Source organism: Felis catus, chromosome B2, assembly GCF_018350175.1.
Source record: "Felis catus isolate Fca126 chromosome B2, F.catus_Fca126_mat1.0, whole genome shotgun sequence".
Taxonomy (NCBI): Eukaryota; Metazoa; Chordata; class Mammalia; order Carnivora; family Felidae; genus Felis; species Felis catus.
The window spans coordinates 132,640,750-132,657,777 of NC_058372.1; the positions used below are offsets into that span (position 1 = coordinate 132,640,750).

The 17,028-nt window shown below is 39.7% G+C and overlaps 1 protein-coding gene across 5 annotated transcripts in view; it reads left to right on the top strand.

Annotated features, from left to right (window-relative positions):
• SAMD5 (sterile alpha motif domain containing 5) overlaps window positions 1-17,028 on the top strand; it is a 57,806-nt gene that overhangs the window by 11,763 nt on the left and 29,015 nt on the right. The window contains exon 2 of one of the 5 annotated variants that reach the window (XM_045058624.1): window positions 1,126-5,526. The exons of the other annotated variants lie outside the window; for them this stretch is intronic. Within the exon in view, the coding sequence (XP_044914559.1) occupies window positions 1,126-1,155 (30 nt within the window). The 3' untranslated portion in view covers window positions 1,156-5,526. Of the gene's footprint in view, window positions 1-1,125; window positions 5,527-17,028 lie in introns of those variants that run through there. 5 annotated transcript variants of the gene reach the window in all.

Consider the following 17,028-nt stretch of genomic DNA (forward strand, 5'->3'; position numbering starts at 1 on the left):
GTCTACTGTATTTAACCCCCAGGGTGTATAATTTTTTAACACCCCACTTCTGTTTGACAAAATTATCTTAAGTAATAGTCATGGGATAGTATATAGTAATGATTTTCTTGATTTCTTCTTTAGTTTTAAAGCAATTAACAATTAAAATAAGGAATACATTTTAATTTTAAGATATTCAAACTTGGGGTGCCCAGGTGGCTCAGTCGGTATAGCATCCAACTCTTGATTTTGACTCAGGTATTGATCTCATGTTTCGTGAGTTTAAATAAACTTAAAAAAAAAAAAAAACAAAGTGTTCAAACTTAACAAACATTTTATCTATGAAATAAAACTTGCACTTAACCAGACTGAAGTATTATGCTTTGCAATTTGTGCTGTCTCACTGTTTTGAATTTTCTTTTTAAAAAAAAAATTTTTTTTAATGTTGGTTTATTTCTGAGGCGGAGACAGAACATGAGTGGGGGAGGGGCAGAGAGAGAGAGGGAGACACAGAATCCGAAACAGGCTCCAGGCTCTGAGCTGTCAGCACGGAGTCCGATGTGGGGCTCGAACTCACAAGCCGTGAGATCGTGACTTAAGCCAAAGTCGGTTGCCCAACCGACTGAGCCACCCAGGCGCCCCTGTTTTGAATTTTCAACACAAAAACTCTAAGTGGTCACATAAGACAAATAGAATTGAAACGATTCAAGTTGTTTTTTTTTTTTTTTTTTTTATTTTGTTTTTATAAATCATGGTTCCTATCACTGTTTATTTCAAATATCCTGTTTAATTTAGGAATATATAATAGTAGCACAAGAGACACGTGTCACCAACCCACAGACTTGTACTTATTCTAGAAAAGGACTCTTGTGAACCAAGTCTGTGGGTTGGTGCCAGCTGTATCACCGGGAGTTCTCGGAGTTAACTGTCATGTAGAACACGGTGCTCATTTAAAGGACAGGTCATAAAAAGATGCTAATTGGAAGTGAATACACATACCATTAAAACTGAACAGTAAGTAATTGCAGCAGCTACAGTAAGTAATTTAGACCAAAGACTTTTTCAGGGAGAAGTGTTAGACCACTAACATTGTTTAGAATTGTCTGTAGGGCATGTTTATAATTAAAAGGTTTATTTTGTTTTTAGGTACCTTTTTATTGCCTACAACTGAGGTGAACCCTTTCCTCTGCCCTGCCTGGGAGACATTAAACAATGTGATCATTTTAGTTTAAGAGAAGCTGTTTCTTCTGTAAAGTGGTGCTGGCACCTCTCACCGGGTTATAGTGTGAATGAAATGGGATAATATTTATGAAGTTGTTTTTTAAGTTCTAGGAGGACTTTACAGACTTAAGGTGTGCTTATTGATAGTGGATAAGTCATTATGTTTATCATAACATTTTGAAAGCATTTCTGATTGAAAATTAATCATCCTGAACCGAGAAAATTTGGAGAACACTGAAGCAGATCAGGATGAAATTTAAAACAGTCTACATTGCAATTTCTAATGATACAGTGTATCTCTTTAAAAGTCATTTATATGTAAGAATATTTGTTTTGTACATGTGCACAAATTTCGTGTTACACTGTTAATGGATAAGGGTCAGGCTGTCCCTGTATCTCAGATATCATTTGAAAAATGATTTTTATACTAAGTAGTCTGAGTTTAATACCATAATTTATAATCATTTCTTATTGGGTTGAAACCTTACCCATATTATTATTGATTGTTACAACTTTTTGTCATTTGAAGATGGCATGTTTGAGAAAGAGTATTTCATTGTTCTTTGAATTAGATTTCTTAGATTACCAGTTTACATAATTTCATATTTATGGCTTTTAATATTTATAATTATGTATTGCCTGTTCATGGTGCTTGCCTGTTTTTTTCTTCCCCTGTGGTCTCAGACTACTCCCAGATGCTTTGCAAGAACTTTTTATATATAAAGGAAAACCATCATTATTGCATAGTGGTTTATAGAGCTATTTCCCAGAATGGTGGTTTACCTTAGAATTTTATGTTTTTTTTTTTCCGTATGCCCTCAAAATTAAAACTCTTATGTATTCTAATTTGCCAATAATTTTAGTATTTTTTTTCAGACTGGTGGAATATAGAAGGTACAAACTCAGATATAATTGAATTTGAATTATTTTTTTTTACCATTTACTTGGACAAGTCATTTAATCTTTCTAAATCTGAGTTGTCTCATCTATAAAATAGGTATAATATTATCTACTTCTTAACCTTATGATTATGAAGCTGTTCTCTGTATGAAGACCTTAAATAGTTCACATCCTTACCATTCTATTGAAACTAAGTATTCTTTTCATAATTTCAAAAAGCTCTTTAAATCATAGCAACATGTATAATATTTTTGCCTGCTATAACCATTGAGAATATTTTGCTGAATTGATCATTTGCTTTTTAGGTTTTCCTTTTTTTTTTTTTTAAGTAGAGAATATATATATAGTTAATCTCTATCTTTGTGATCACATTTACCCTTATAAACCCCTTCTCAAGTCCAAAATAAGTTCATATTAACTTACATCTCCCATTATTCCTTTTGTTTGTTCATTTAATTTCTACATTTCACTCTCTCATCCATCTGAAGTTTATTTTGGTGCATGATATAAAGTATAAATATGATAAGGTAAAGCTCTGATGTTATATGTAATCCTACATACATGACAATTTTATCGTGCACCTTATAGGAATTCTAGCTTTCATTCCTGTGTTCTTGTCTTGTTCCAAATTTTAATGGAAATGCTACAGACATTTTGCAATTATTCTGCCACTGGTTCTCATTGTAAGATTCTCCTCATAATGTTAAAAATTATTTTCATTTTTCTAATTTGTGGGAATTTGTATTGGCAATGGATATTTGATTCTATTAAAAATATTTTCAACAATTTAAAAATAATCGACAGTGCTTTTCTTACTGGGCTTAATGTTGTGATGCAGTATTACGTTAATAGATTTTTTTCAATATTAAACCATCCTTACATCATTGAGGTGAAGTCAATAATGAAGCAATGTCTTCTGAAGCAACGTGAGTTTGGGAGGAGGAATTATGTTCTTACTCCCAGTTTGTGATGACATTTTTTCTTACATTGCATATCTTTTCTCTCATGAATAATGCTTGACATTTACCTTCAGTTTGTAACCCCTTCGACAGTCATCGTCATGACATTATTACAGTTGACTTTGTGCCAATGGCTTTGTGGAAGTCACAGCGGTGAGACATGGGGCTAGGCCCGCAGCCTGTGGCTCAGAAGGCAACAGCTGCATAGTTGTGGGTAACTACTTATTTTTCTGGTTTGTGCAGACATTTTGTGTTTGAACCACAGAGCAGAAACTCTGAGGAGGGTAGGGAGTCGGGTTGAACTTGAATCCCTGTTGGTTTTACTCTTTTCCGAGAATTCTCCCTCTTGTCCACCCACTGCACCCCCAACCCTCACAGGGCACCTGCTCTCTTCCCGCCCGCCCCCCAGGCCTTTTGGTGGAAAATACAAGGGGCTGCTTGCCAGATGCCGTGTTAAATTGGAAACCCTTATAAAGGAAATTGATGTGGCATTCATTTTAATTTGGGTCTTTGATTTTGCATAGAAACAACAGCCCAATGTGTAACAAAGATACAATTGGAAGACGCAGTAAGAAATATTGTACCGAGTCCTTGATTTACATCTCAACATTTCTTGACTGCTCAAATAGAATGACTTCCTTAAAAGGTCGTTGAGGCAAGAATTAACAGCGGAGTCCACGAATGTTATGTTTCTGGGGAAAATACCTCTATCAGATGCTGAATTCGGCGGGGTTTGCAGAAATCAGCTGGGTTTGCAGAGTAGGACGCACCCAGCTCTTCCCAAGCTAGCCATCAATCAGGCAATAAAGATATAACCACTTTCAAGTAGCCATGTATCAACACAGAATGGAACACTGCTGTGTTATGAAATGCTCCTCTGGGAAATTCTTGATTGACAAAAGTGGTGCTGCATGAAGCAGGGGCAATATTTTCATGGCCAGAAAGTAATAAAGCTCTAGATAATCTTTATGAAGAGAAAATATTTTACATAAGGAACCGCCACCCAATCAGAAGACGTGCTTCCTACCGTAGATCCCGTTAAGGTGAAAAGGAGCTCTACCTAACTGTGAAAGAAAAAAAACTGGTAATTTGGTAAGTTGTTAATTGCATCCAACGTTGGTGCTCTAGTCACGGTCATTCATAAGTCATCTGAAGAAAAGGTGGTACATTAGTTGCTATCTGGGATCACCCAGATCCACCGTGTCTCTGGCTTCATTCGGTTTCTACAGTAGGAGAAAATTCAAGATAGGCACATCGCATCCATTAGAGATTAGAGTTGTGCCAGAGGGTATGCGAAGTAATTTTACTCCTTTGAGATGTACTTCACTACCCAGAGGTGGTGGGGAGTTGGAGTTAGGTTGGTGGCGTTAACTTTGAGTTTTATTGCGGTGTCATTTTTTTAAAATCAGAGTTCTTCCTGCCACGTCTTGGCACAGCAATTTGGGCCAGTGTATTTATCTCTGTTAACATGACCCCTTATATGGATATACTTACCTTGAAAATGGTGGTGAACTAAATCCTCTGATCGTTTTCTGATTGCTTATTAAAGCAGTGGGACAGTAATATGCTTCAACTGTTGAGCCATATCAATCTCGCTCTCTGACAGGAAGTATGACATCCTGTGTCACCCCCAATATTGCTATTTGGGGATGAACGTGCTCAATTATATTAAATGCGATTTGTGGGGAAAGACGGAGAGTGATGTTGTTCTTCTGAAAGCAGGCAAATTGAAAAAGCAAGAGCCCCTAGGGTAATGAACTCAACCCATATTCTAAAAACCTTTCCCCTGTGCTTTGATTTCATTAATTGTGAAAATTCGATTTATTCTTAATCCAACCATATGGCCATTAGTTACGGATATTTTGACTTTACTCTTCACATCTGGAGAGGACTTTTCTTCTTACTTGAACCTCCTCCCTTTTTCTCCCCGTGGAGTTTAGAAAGCTAAAATATCATTTTCCATCCTACCTAGAGTTACTGTTTCAGTCAGACTCGCACAAATTAGGATAAGCTTCTTGCTCTTGGTAACTTTTTCAGATAGAACATAAGGAACCAGTTTTGACGTATGCAGAATAATAATAATATCTGATAACGGTCCATATATATTATTGGTTGAGTGCTTTCCCATATTGTTTCATTCAATCCTCATAACAAGCCTCTGTGGTAATGTTTTTGTCATCTCTGTTTTATAGATGAAGGAAATGAGGCTCAAAGGGTTTACATAACTTGTCCAAAGTCACCCAGTTAGCAAATCTTCTTTGGAAACCAGGTGTACTCACCCCAGAGCCCATGATCATCTTTGCTGTGAAGTTCTGCCTCAAACTCTGCTTTTGGGATTTGGCAGCTGCCTTTCCGTTGGTGAAAAACAGGTGTGAGGTAGGGACTGGGAATGTCTTGAGATTTTCATGTTTACTTAAAAAAATATAGGGCGCCTGGGTGGCTCAGTCGGGTTAAGTGTCCGACTTCAGCTCAGGTCACGATCTCGCGGTCTGTGAGTTCGAGCCCCGCGTCGGGCTCTGGGCTGATGGCTCAGAGCCTGGAGTCTGCTTCCGATTCTGTGTCTCCCTCTCTCTCTGACCCTCCCCCATTCATGCTCTGTCTCTGTCTCAAAAATAAATGAACTTAAAAGAAAAAAAATTTAAAATTTTTTTTTAAATATAATAGCATGCTAATTAGTGTAGATTTCAAAGATGTTAATGGTACAATGAGTCCATAATTTGTATTTGACTTAAGTCAAAGAGAATTCCTTCGTTCTTTCAACACATATTACAAATACTCATCAACAGAAGGAGACAAGAAAGAAAGTCATACGTAAATTAAATTGCACCAATTTGGTGAAAAAAAAACCCAGCTCCTGTTCAACTTGAGGATCTAATGTCTTGACCCATATTCTATCGTCTGACAAAGTGATTAGCAAACATTAACTGTGTTTGAATCCAACTGTGTCCCAAAGTGCAAACAAATATTGGTTCTCTTTGGTTTAGCCCTTCAGGAACTTTCACCATGATAATGTCTTTGCTAGATCCATACCTTGCAATTTAGTTTATGGTATCTTCTTAAGATCAGAGGCATTCCTTCTTTTAGATAGAGGGGAGAATAATGTGGGAACTGGGCGTTTATTTTATTGTACTTTATTTTATTTTTAAATATTTAAAGACTTTTTTAAAAATGTTCTTAATTTATTTTTAGAGAGAGGGAGAGAGGGAGAAGGAGCGTGAGTGGAAGAGGGGCAGAGAGAGGGAGAGAGAGAGAACCTCAAGAAGGCTCCACACTGTCAGTGCAGAGCCCGACGTGGGGCTCAAACTCACGAACTGTTGAGATCATGACCTGAGCTGAAATCAAGAGTTAGATGCTTAACCAACTGAGCCACCCAGACACCCCTGGGAACCAGACATTTAAGCAAATGATTCTTTCTTAGAATCCTTCTAGAAGTTAATTGGAGTTGCTTTTGTAGCCTCCAGCAGCTTTTAAACTGTAATGGCATTTTCGGTGTTTGAGGTAAGATTTTAACAGTTGAAAGTCATTTTGGTAAATGAGTTAGGTAGTATGTAGTCCTATTTTTAGTACCACATCCCAATCAAATAAAAAAAGAAAAGAAAAATGTGATTACAAAGCGATAAGGCTAGTTTTCTTAGAAATGGACACTTCCAAGGGGAAATGGTTCATTAATATCTTGATCATGTATGTGGTTCTGCTGTTGTAATAATAATAATAATAATAATAGTAATAGTCTCCCAACAAAAATTACTCTTTAAAAAAATTTTTTTAATGTTTATTTATTTTTGAGAGAGTGTGGGTGGGGAGGGATAGAGAGATGGAGACACAGAATCCGAAACAGGCTCCAGGCTCTGGGCTGTTAGCGCAGAGCCTGACATGGGCTCGAACCCACGAACTGTGAGATCATGACCTGAGCCAAAGTTGGACGCTTAACCCACTGAGCCACCCAGGCGCCCCCCAACGAAAAGCGCTTTTAAAGATACTTTTTTAGCATTCAAGTTTTGATTTGTTTGCTTGAAAGATCTACTTACCCCTTTGTAATAAGTATCCCCTTTAAATGGTCCTATTTTACTATCAAAATTAAGAATAAATATTAGAAATTCAGTGACTAGCAAATATAAATCTGAGGAAACAGGCTCTCTCCTAGACCTTAGTTGGGAAAGGGGGAGTGAACCTGCTCTGAAGAATTAGTTGCCATATTGTACAGTTCAATAAGACTGAGACCCATGCTATATCTATGAACATCATGTGTGTTTAATGGAAATATGTCTAGGATATTTTCAGATCATCTGAGTGTGAACAAAAGAGTCACATCCTGATTAGTGACTCATTGCGTAGGAAGAGAGGGAAGGGGAGTTTCAAAATAACAAGAAAGTGTTTGGTTATACTATAATTTTCTATGGAACCAACATTTCCTGTAGGATTATCGTTTTACATGATATGGAACTCTATAAATCTCCTTTCACAAAGGGTGTAGAAAGCCATAAGAAGACATTGCTCTTTAACTTTGAGAAAAGGATGAATAACCTACATTATGCCCTTTTTCACTCCATCGGAGACCTGAGGTCTAAAGACAACCACGTGATCTAAAGGAGAGAAGGGACAGAGCCTTCTGTCTTTGGCAGAGCCCAAGTGAGGGAGGGTTGGCAACCATTAAAGAAAATATGAGGAAAACAACTAAAATTTTTGTGAATTTTTAAAGGCCAAGTATGGGCTGGCATGATAATTTCAAATATTCAGGGACCTTAGATGCACAGAAGATCTGTATCCACTTGTCGGCTCTTTGCCCACAGGCCTCCATTAGATGTTCATGAGAAACATTAGAAACATTAGAACTGGAGCAGGAAGCCAGAGAGAGCCCCTCAGTGGAACAGGCTGGTGGAGAATGATCAGCTACCTTTGCGAGGTAGGCACAGAATCCACTAGTGTCCCAGGACTTCTATCAGAGGACATAGAGGCTGTCATAGAGGGAGGGCCGGAAACCTGCCCAAACACCTGGATCTGGGCAAAGATGGACAGTTGTTGGGATAGGAATAGAAAATATGCTCTTGCCCTCTTCGAGAGCTAGACACTGCACTGACACTAGATAAATGTCATCTGTGCCAGGGGAGGGGTGGGAAATCCCTTGTGCCAGAACTGATACTACACAATGGTCTACCATAACTGGGTAGACCCAACAGCCACCAACAGTACCAGGTTGAGTTTGACTGTTATTCATGCTTGAAAGAAGTAGGAATGCTGAGAAAGCCATACAGCTAAAGCTTAGGTACACAAGGTCTATCAAAGACAGAGGCTGCAGCAGGAGATTAAAGAAAACTCCTTTGACTCCACTATGAGACTTCCGTGGAATAGCAAGTCTAAAGCTGGGGAAGGACGTGGGCACAGAGAGGCCCCCTCTGTGATGTAAGTGTGGAGGAGGAACGCTAAGAAAAATCCTCTGTCACTCCAGGCTTCACATGAAATGCAAGGTGGCTGGAACGCACTACTAGAGGAATTCACGGCCTTTGCTGAACTGAAGAGTACTATAGCAACCACCAAATACAAAGCTACCTCAACTACTCTTATTTTGACTTACCCACTTCCGGAAATAGCTTCACAGCAGAAGAGATATGCCCATTCTAGAAGTAAACTCAGTTTCCTTCAGTCTTGGCTGTTCATTTACATACAATGTTATGCATTTAATAAAAAAATAAAAAATACAAGACCTGCAAATGAAAAAGGAAAAAAAAAATTGACCTACCAAAAGAAAAAGCAGTCAATAGAACTAGACCCAGAAATGGCTCGGATGTTGAAACTGCCAGGTAAAAACTTAAACAATGGCTCTGAATTATTAAAAATCTATCATACTAATGTAAGATGTCAATAATTAGGGAAATTGAGGGAAGGATTATCAGGGAATCCTCTGTACTGTCTTTTCAGCTAAATCCAAAACTGTTTTTGGAAAATAAAGTTTATTAAAAATTACACTGTCAAGGGATACATTTAAAATGTATTGTTAAGGAAAGAAAAGGTCAAGACAATGACTGGGAGAAAGAATTTGCAAAGCACAAAACTGGTAAAGAACTGCAAACTAAAATCTATAAAGAACTCTTACAATTTACTAATAAGAAGAAAGCCAATTCACCAGGAAAATGGACATTTGGACCTTCATCAAAGAAGATCTATGGATTTTAATTGTGCATATGACAATCAACATCATTAGTCATTAGAGAAAAGTAAATTAAAACCACAATAAGACATCATTAGAATGGATATTAGAATTAAAAAGCCTATTAAAACCAAATATATAACAAAGACTTGCTGTGTAGATATGTAGCAGCTTTACTTAAAACAGCCCCAAACTGGAAACTACTCAAACCTCTTTACTTGTGAATGGAAAAAGATAGTCAAATATCCATCCTATGAAATACTATTGAACAAAAAAGGAACCAATCACTGATACTTACCTAATGTGGATAAACCTCAAAAGCATTATGCAAAAGGAAAGAAGCCAGACACAAGAGAATACATTGGAGAATACATAGACTCCATTTATGTGATATTCTAGGAAGGACAAAACTATGATGACCATCATAGACGATCAGTGATTGCTATGGATTAGGCTAGAGAGGGGACTGACTACAGACTGCCTATACAATCTTGATTGTGGTTATGGTTATGTGACTATACATTTGCAAGAACTCATTGAGCTGAATAGATAAAAACGGCAAATTGTGTTCAAATTATATCAACAAACCCATCCAAAAAAAAATGCTGTGAAATTCCAGAAGCCCATGTAGTAGGTTCTCAGAAAATGACTTAAAATGGGATTTTAAAAATGTGGGCAATGTCTGATAATGATGTGCTCTCTGAGTGGCCTTGAGTAAGTACCTTCTTAATGCCTAATTTTTCTTGTCTATGAAATGAGGTACCAGTCCTACAGATCTTGGTTGATTTTTTTTTTGTGTGTGAGCATTCATTAAATAGTACACATAAAGGGCTTAGAAAAATTCCCAGAACATAGTAAGTCCTCAAATAATGCTCTCCGTGAGGATGTTGAGGCTGCTTTAGCTTCTTTTTATTTATTTATTCATTTCAATTTTCAAATTTTATTTTATTTTTATTTTTTATTTAAAAAAATTTATATCCAAATTAGCATATAGTGCAACAATGATTTCAGGAGTAGATTCCTTAGTGCCCCTTACCCATTTAGCCCATCCCCCCTCCCACCACCCCTCCAGCAACCCTCCGTTTGTTCTCCATATTTATGAGTCTCTTCTGTTTTGTCCCCCTCCCGGTTTTTATATTATTTTTGTCTGCCTTCCATTATGTTCATCTGTTTTGTCTCTTAAAGTCTTCATATGAGTGAAGCCATATGATTTTTGTCTTTCTCTGACTAATTTCACTTAGCATAATACCCTCCGGTTCCATCCACGTGGTTGCAAATGGCAACATTTCATTCTTTTTATTTCTGGGTAATACTCCAGTGTGTGTGTGTGTGTGTGTGTGTGTGTGTGTGTGTACACACCACATCTTCTTTTTCCATTCATCCATCGATGGACATTTGGGCTCTTCCCATACTTTGGCTGTTGCTGATAGTGCTGCTATAAACATGCGGGTGCATGTGTCCCTTCGAAACAGCACACCTATATCCCGTGGATAAATGCCTAGTAGTGCAATTGCTGGGCCACAGGGTAGTTCTATTTTGAGTTTTTTTGAGGAACCTACATACTGTTTTCCAGAGTAGCTGCACCAGCGTGCGTTCCCAGAGGCAGCTTTAGCTTCTATATGTGAAAGTGGTTGGAGCTCCACCTGTTGTTGACAGCCTGATCTAAGAACTTAGATGAATGTTACTGTTTTACCATTGTGTGGGATCATTTTTGTGTTCCTTCAGAATTTTGTTTTGTTTTGTTTTGTTGAGTACTTTCTGTAGGTCAGACATTGGGTTGAGTGGTAGAATTATCTCCAAGAGTAAGGCTTGGTCTGTGCCCTCCAGGAACTTACTGTGAAAACAGACCAACCAGTGGGGGATTACAGTGCATTGACTGTGGTAAGTAGCATGAGTAGGCGTGGGAGCCTGTTATGGGAGTCTGTGGAATAGGTATCTAATCTGGAGGGGAGAAAGATTTTATGGGGGAGGTGATGATATGGCTGAACCCTAAGGAGTATGTGTTGGAGGCAAATTGGCCATCAGTTTGGCCTATTTGGGAGTGGGAGTACATTTTTTAAAGTCCCTGGAACACTAAAACAAAACAAAAAAGGCCCTCTAAATCTGTGTAAATAGTATTTGATCTTTCAATCAACTGATACACAAAGTACAGGTAGCTAGAGGTTCCAAGGAATAGGATTCCAACTTTTTCTCACTTGTGATTTAGCATTGTCGTTAGTCACAGTGGAAAGGTCAAACTTAAAACACGGCCATCAACCTCCTAAAGACAGCCGTTAAGATTTTAATTGAGGTGTGAACCATGGTGGTTGGTTCTTATAAGGCAGAATCAGCCAATGCCTGTCTGTGTCACAGTCTGAGGAAGAGAGAAACATCTGCCAGCCTAGGTTCTAGGGAAGCACTGGGAACCGTCAATGTCCCTGAATGTGCTACACAAATTCTGCTGCTTGGTGGAATCCGTCTGTTGATATGCTTGTCTACAGGTAGAAAAACACAACCGAGAAAGCCAGGGTGCCTTCTGGAAAGCTAGATGGTTTCATGATGACGATAAGACATCAGTCTCTAAACCAGTATAAGTTCCCAACAAGCAGATACAGGTCCAACCTTCTGGCTGTTATCCTTGGATATACCACAGAGACCGCACCTGGCCGCTTTTTGACATTTTCATTCATGTCACCTCGACACCACACTCTTCAAATGACCTGCTAGAAATGAATTCCTGGGGCAGAGTTCAAGCGTGATGATACAGACTTGTTGCAATTCATCTGAAAAGCATGAACAGTTGTAGAGGGAATGAGGACCAGTGTTTTGCAGAGAAAGCATTGGAAACCTAGAAATGTTTCGGCTTGGATTTGGTGAGTTTCATATTTTTGTTTGGTTCTGTGCCTTAGCATATTACTGACTATTCTTCATTACTATTATTAATTACCTTCAGCAAATATTTATTGAGCACAGAGGGTAGGTGTCATGTGGGGAATTCAGAGATAACTCAAGTATAATTATGTCCTCGTGGAATTTATAATCTGGAGGGAGATCTGTGTCAGTGTCAGTATCTGTTCTAGTCACATGCACACACACGTGCACACACACGCACACACATATTCACAAATCCATACATGATAAATATATAATTAAGCACGTATATATAACATTTCAATATAATGTGAATGCCAGAGTGAAATATAAATAGAATTCTCTAGGAGCACCAAAGTGAGAACTGTTCCTAGTGGTTGGGGGTTTGGAGGAACTTTGGAGAACAGCCGGGGTGCGAAGGATAGGTAGGATTTCACAAGGCAGAGCCAAGAGGTAGACTAGGAACTGGAAGTGGAGGGAACAAGATTGTTCTACAAGGATCTTACCTATCTTTATAAACTTTGGTATATTCAGCACCTGTTGCAAGTATTTGTTGAATGAACACAGGAGATGGCGTAAGCAAAGTCTCAGAGTAGAGAAAGTATATGATATGGATTGGTGAGTGGTCCATCGTCGGTGCTGGTAGGTTGGGGGCCGGTTATATGGTGCCACATGAAGCATAGGGTTGGGCTGAGTTGTTGAGACACTCTTCTGTCATGCCAGGGGATTAGGATTTATTCCACTGACTGGAACCCGTCGGATATATTTGACCTGGAGAGCTACTTAGACCTATTTATTTTACAAATCTCCTTTTGACTTAAACATTCCTTGATTTCTTCCCCATTCTCTCCTCAGGAGTTCTCAATCTCTTTTTCACAGACACCCCATTTATTGTGTCCACCCTACCCTCCATCTTCTGGCTTTGGCTTAAAAATCTTTGGTATAGGTGGCTCCAATGGCAGTTGAATTTCCTGCTTGTATTGGTCAAAAGCATGTAACTCAGGAACAGGGACTCCCTGCAAGGGTTGGAGGTGGATTTAATTGCTGACCGTATTAATTTGCTAGGGCTGCCATAACAAAATACCATAGCCTGGGTGGCTGAAGCAATAGAAATTTATTTTCTCACAGTTCTGGAGGCAGGAAATCTGAGATCAACGTGTCAGCAGACTTGGTTTCTTGACATTTCCCTCCTCAGTTATGGACGAGCATTTTCTCGCCGTGTGCTCACGTGGTGGCCCCTTAGTCTGTGTTCTAATCTCATTTCTTCTTATGAGGATTCTGGACGTAGTGTATTAAGACCCACTCTTATGACCTCGTTTTACCCTAAGTATCTATTTAGAGACCGTATCTCCAATACAGCTTTAAACTGGGTGTTTAAAATAATCAAGTTAGGGGCACCTGTGTGGCTCAGTCAAGGTTAGGTGTCTGACTATTGATTTCCGTTCAGGTCATGATCTCGCAGTTCATGAGATGGAGCTCCCCCCGTCAGGCTCTATGCTGACAGCACAGAACCCGAGCAGGATTTTCTCTCCCTCTCTCTGTCTCTGCCCCTCCCCCACGCATGCTTGTGCATGTATGCACTCTCTCTCTCTCTCTCTCTCTCTCTGTCTCTCAAAATAAATAAATAAACTTAAAAAAAATAAAAGAATCAAGTTAGTAAGAAAATTTTATTAGAGATGGGTTGAGAGGGCATTAAAACATATATACAGTTGGGATATTTCAGTATTTTTTCTTCTTGTGGTTTTTCTCTTTTTCTTTAAAGTGGATTGGTCTTTACATATACAGGGAAGATATTTTTTCTGATATTGAGGTTCTGTTAAAAAAAAAAACTGCAAACAGAACTGTCAAATGTAAGTTTTGCTGCAGGAAGGGAAACATTTGTTGTTTGTGTTTGAGAGTTCTCTTTAGTAAGAACCATAGAGTTTTAATTCTACGTAGCGGTGATATGGATAGGAACCACATTGATATTAGCGGAGGCATGTTTTTTGACAACACAGTGACTTCCTCCCCTGCTGTGTGCACATGCACACGCACGCTCGCATGCACACGCACACGCACACGCACAATTGACTTGTTGGCCTTTCCCTGGGAGCAGAGCCTACACGCAGTGTGCGGGAGGCAGGTGCAGACAGCTTTCTGTAAGTCATAGGGCATGTCAAGGCTCAGTTCCTTTCTGCAGAGAAGTACAAAGCGAAGCCACCCACGGTGCCCTCTGGGGCCAACCGACTCCTTCCTTAGCTGACATCTTACCTGCCATATAGCTCCGGCCCCTGCCTCCTCAGCCACCACTGGCTTGTGGTTTTGTTTTTAAATCTTTCTGGTGGTTATTGAGGATTGTGTAATTAACTTAATAAAGCAGAACAACCAGTGAGATGCAAACCGTGCAGACAAAGGACTTGCTGTAAGTGCAGAGGATGACCAAGTGGGAGGGAGAGAGTAGGCGTGCAAAGTGTTTGGGTGGAGGTGAGGTCGTAGGGAGACTCAGGCCAGGTCAGTGGTGCCCAAACTCTGGGAGCAGCGTCGCGTTCTGGGTTCTGAGCCCTGGGCGTTTTGCCTAATCAGCCTTCTTTGCAATTTCTGCTGTTTGATGTCTTAATCTGTTATTCTGAGAACTACAAAGTCATGGTGCACAGATCCAAGTTAATCCAAGTTAACCTCCGAACTTGGCCTACTTTCATTTGGAGTTAGTTTTATTTAAAATTGTAAACTGTCTTGACTACAGCACGTTAAATAGTGCTCTGTTTATAAAACATAGGCCTTTTTCTTTTCCTACTGTAGATCCTTTTTGGCTTGAGAAGTCTATACAAGAAAACCAGAATATATAGTTCAATTATCCCAGACATTTAAACTTTCAGGGATTTAAAAATAATAGTTTACTTTCTTTGTTTCTTTCCCTCCTTTTCTCTTTCTCTCTCTCTCTCTCTTTTCAATTTTAGAGATCAAAGAGATTCTTCAGAGTCTAAAATGCTCAATTCATTTTGCTCCATTGTCTTAGACAAATACTTTAATCTTGTTTATGTGAATAAAGTTGAGTCCACATGCGAAAGCTACACCAAAGTCATAATAGTCGGTTACGCTTACGTAAATTGTAGATGTGAATTTGGCCAAGCATTTAAAATATTTTGCCTGGGGGCGCCTGGGTGGCTCTGTCGGTTAAGCGGCCGACTTCGGCTCAGGTCTTGATCTCGCTGTCCGTGAGTTTGAGCCCCACGTCAGGCTCTGTGCTGACAGCTCAGAGCCTGGAGCCTGTTTCAGATTCTGTGTCTCCCTCTCTCTGACCCTCCCCTGTTCATGCTCTGTCTCTCTCTGTCTCAAAAATAAATAAACATTAAAAAAAAATTTAAATAAAATATTTTGCCTGAAATTGCAGTAGGTGGTTGTAATTTTAGATTATTGGCAAGATAATTGCTGTTTTAAGTCTCGTTACTTCCTTAAGACGCAAAGGCGGGCCCACGTCTCACTCATCCGTTTAGCCCCAAGGCCAGAGGATACCATGCCTGGTGCCTGGCAGGCTCCCAGTGAGTGTCACACTGAATGGAATGTGTACTAACAGGGCACTTGCCTTCATTTTCATCTTGCTCGTTAGCGTGAGCAAACATATCAACCAGCATTCACGTCACAGATATACTCATTATTATCATATATGTTGGCTCCTAAAGTAAGAGTTCAGCCCAGGGGCACCTGGGTGGCTCAGTCGGTTAAGCATCTGACTTTGGCTTAGGTCTGATCTCATGGCTCAGCTCAAGCGTTCCAGTCCCACGTCGGGCTCTGTGTCGACGGCTCAGAGCCTGGAGCCTGCTTCGGATTCTGTGTCTCCCTCTCTCTCTCTGCTCCTGCCCCATTCACGCTCATACGTGCAGGGTCTCTCTCTCTCTCTCTCTCTCAAAAAAGAAAAAACAAACAAACAAAAAAAAACCATTAAGAAAAAATTATGAGTTCAGCCCAAACCATCAAAAGTATTCTGTGGGAATCAGGTGGAGATATAGAATTCACAATAAGGGGTATTATAAACTTTATTGTGCAATATACATCCTTTATATCAGTAAAATAATAAATGTATGAACATGTGTATGTGCATATATCCCCCCCGCCCCCGCCCCCGGTCTTCCAGAAAGCCAGTTTCCAAATATTTAGCAGTGCCCCACTGAGGAGGCCTTATTATAGTTACATCTAAGACTTGGGATAGTAAAGGTTAACTTCAGTTAATTATTAACTCCTGAACTGAGATTTGAAGGCGCAGTCTTATTTTATTCTCCATGCTCAATGTACCTACAGTGAGAGTCTGCCCTCCCCACCCTGGAATGGTCAGGCCTTGGGCAGAGGAGGAGTCTAGCAGTGCTTCCAGAAGGTTGTGACATTCATAGTTCAGACTCCAATGTAGGAGCCCAGATCAGTCCACTGGAGCTGGGTCGTATGGAGGTGAAGCTTAGAAAATTGAGGGCATATGCAGTTAGGTAAAAGTCCTGGGAAAAGCCCCAGTAAGAAGCCCTGAGGCTTCCTGCCTTTGCTCAAGCAAACAAAGCATTTAAGAGATCAGGCAAGCTCTCAGATTGAGATGGGAAGATAGCAGGATTCTCAAGAACATCAGTGGTGGCAACAGCCCGTGAGGGAGTCACTGTGAATCCAGCAGAAGGAAGAGCCCTGTATTACAGAAACAGAAGCAACCAGGTGGGGGTGGGATACATGGAGAAAGAAAGAAAGAAAGAAAGAAAGAAAGAAAGAAAGAAAGAAAGAAAGAAAGAAAGAAAGAAAGAAAGAAAGAAAGGAAAGAAAGAAAGAAAGAAAGAAAGAAAGAAAGAAAGAAAGAAAAAGAGAGGGAGGGAGGGAGGGAGGAAGGAAGGAAGGAAGGAAGGAAGGAAGGAAGGAAGGAAGGAAGGAAGGAAGGAAGAGGGATTGAGTGATTTTAAGAAATTGGCTCCCACAGCTGTGGGGCTGGCAAGTCTGAAATCTGCAGAGCAGGCCAGCAGGCTGGAG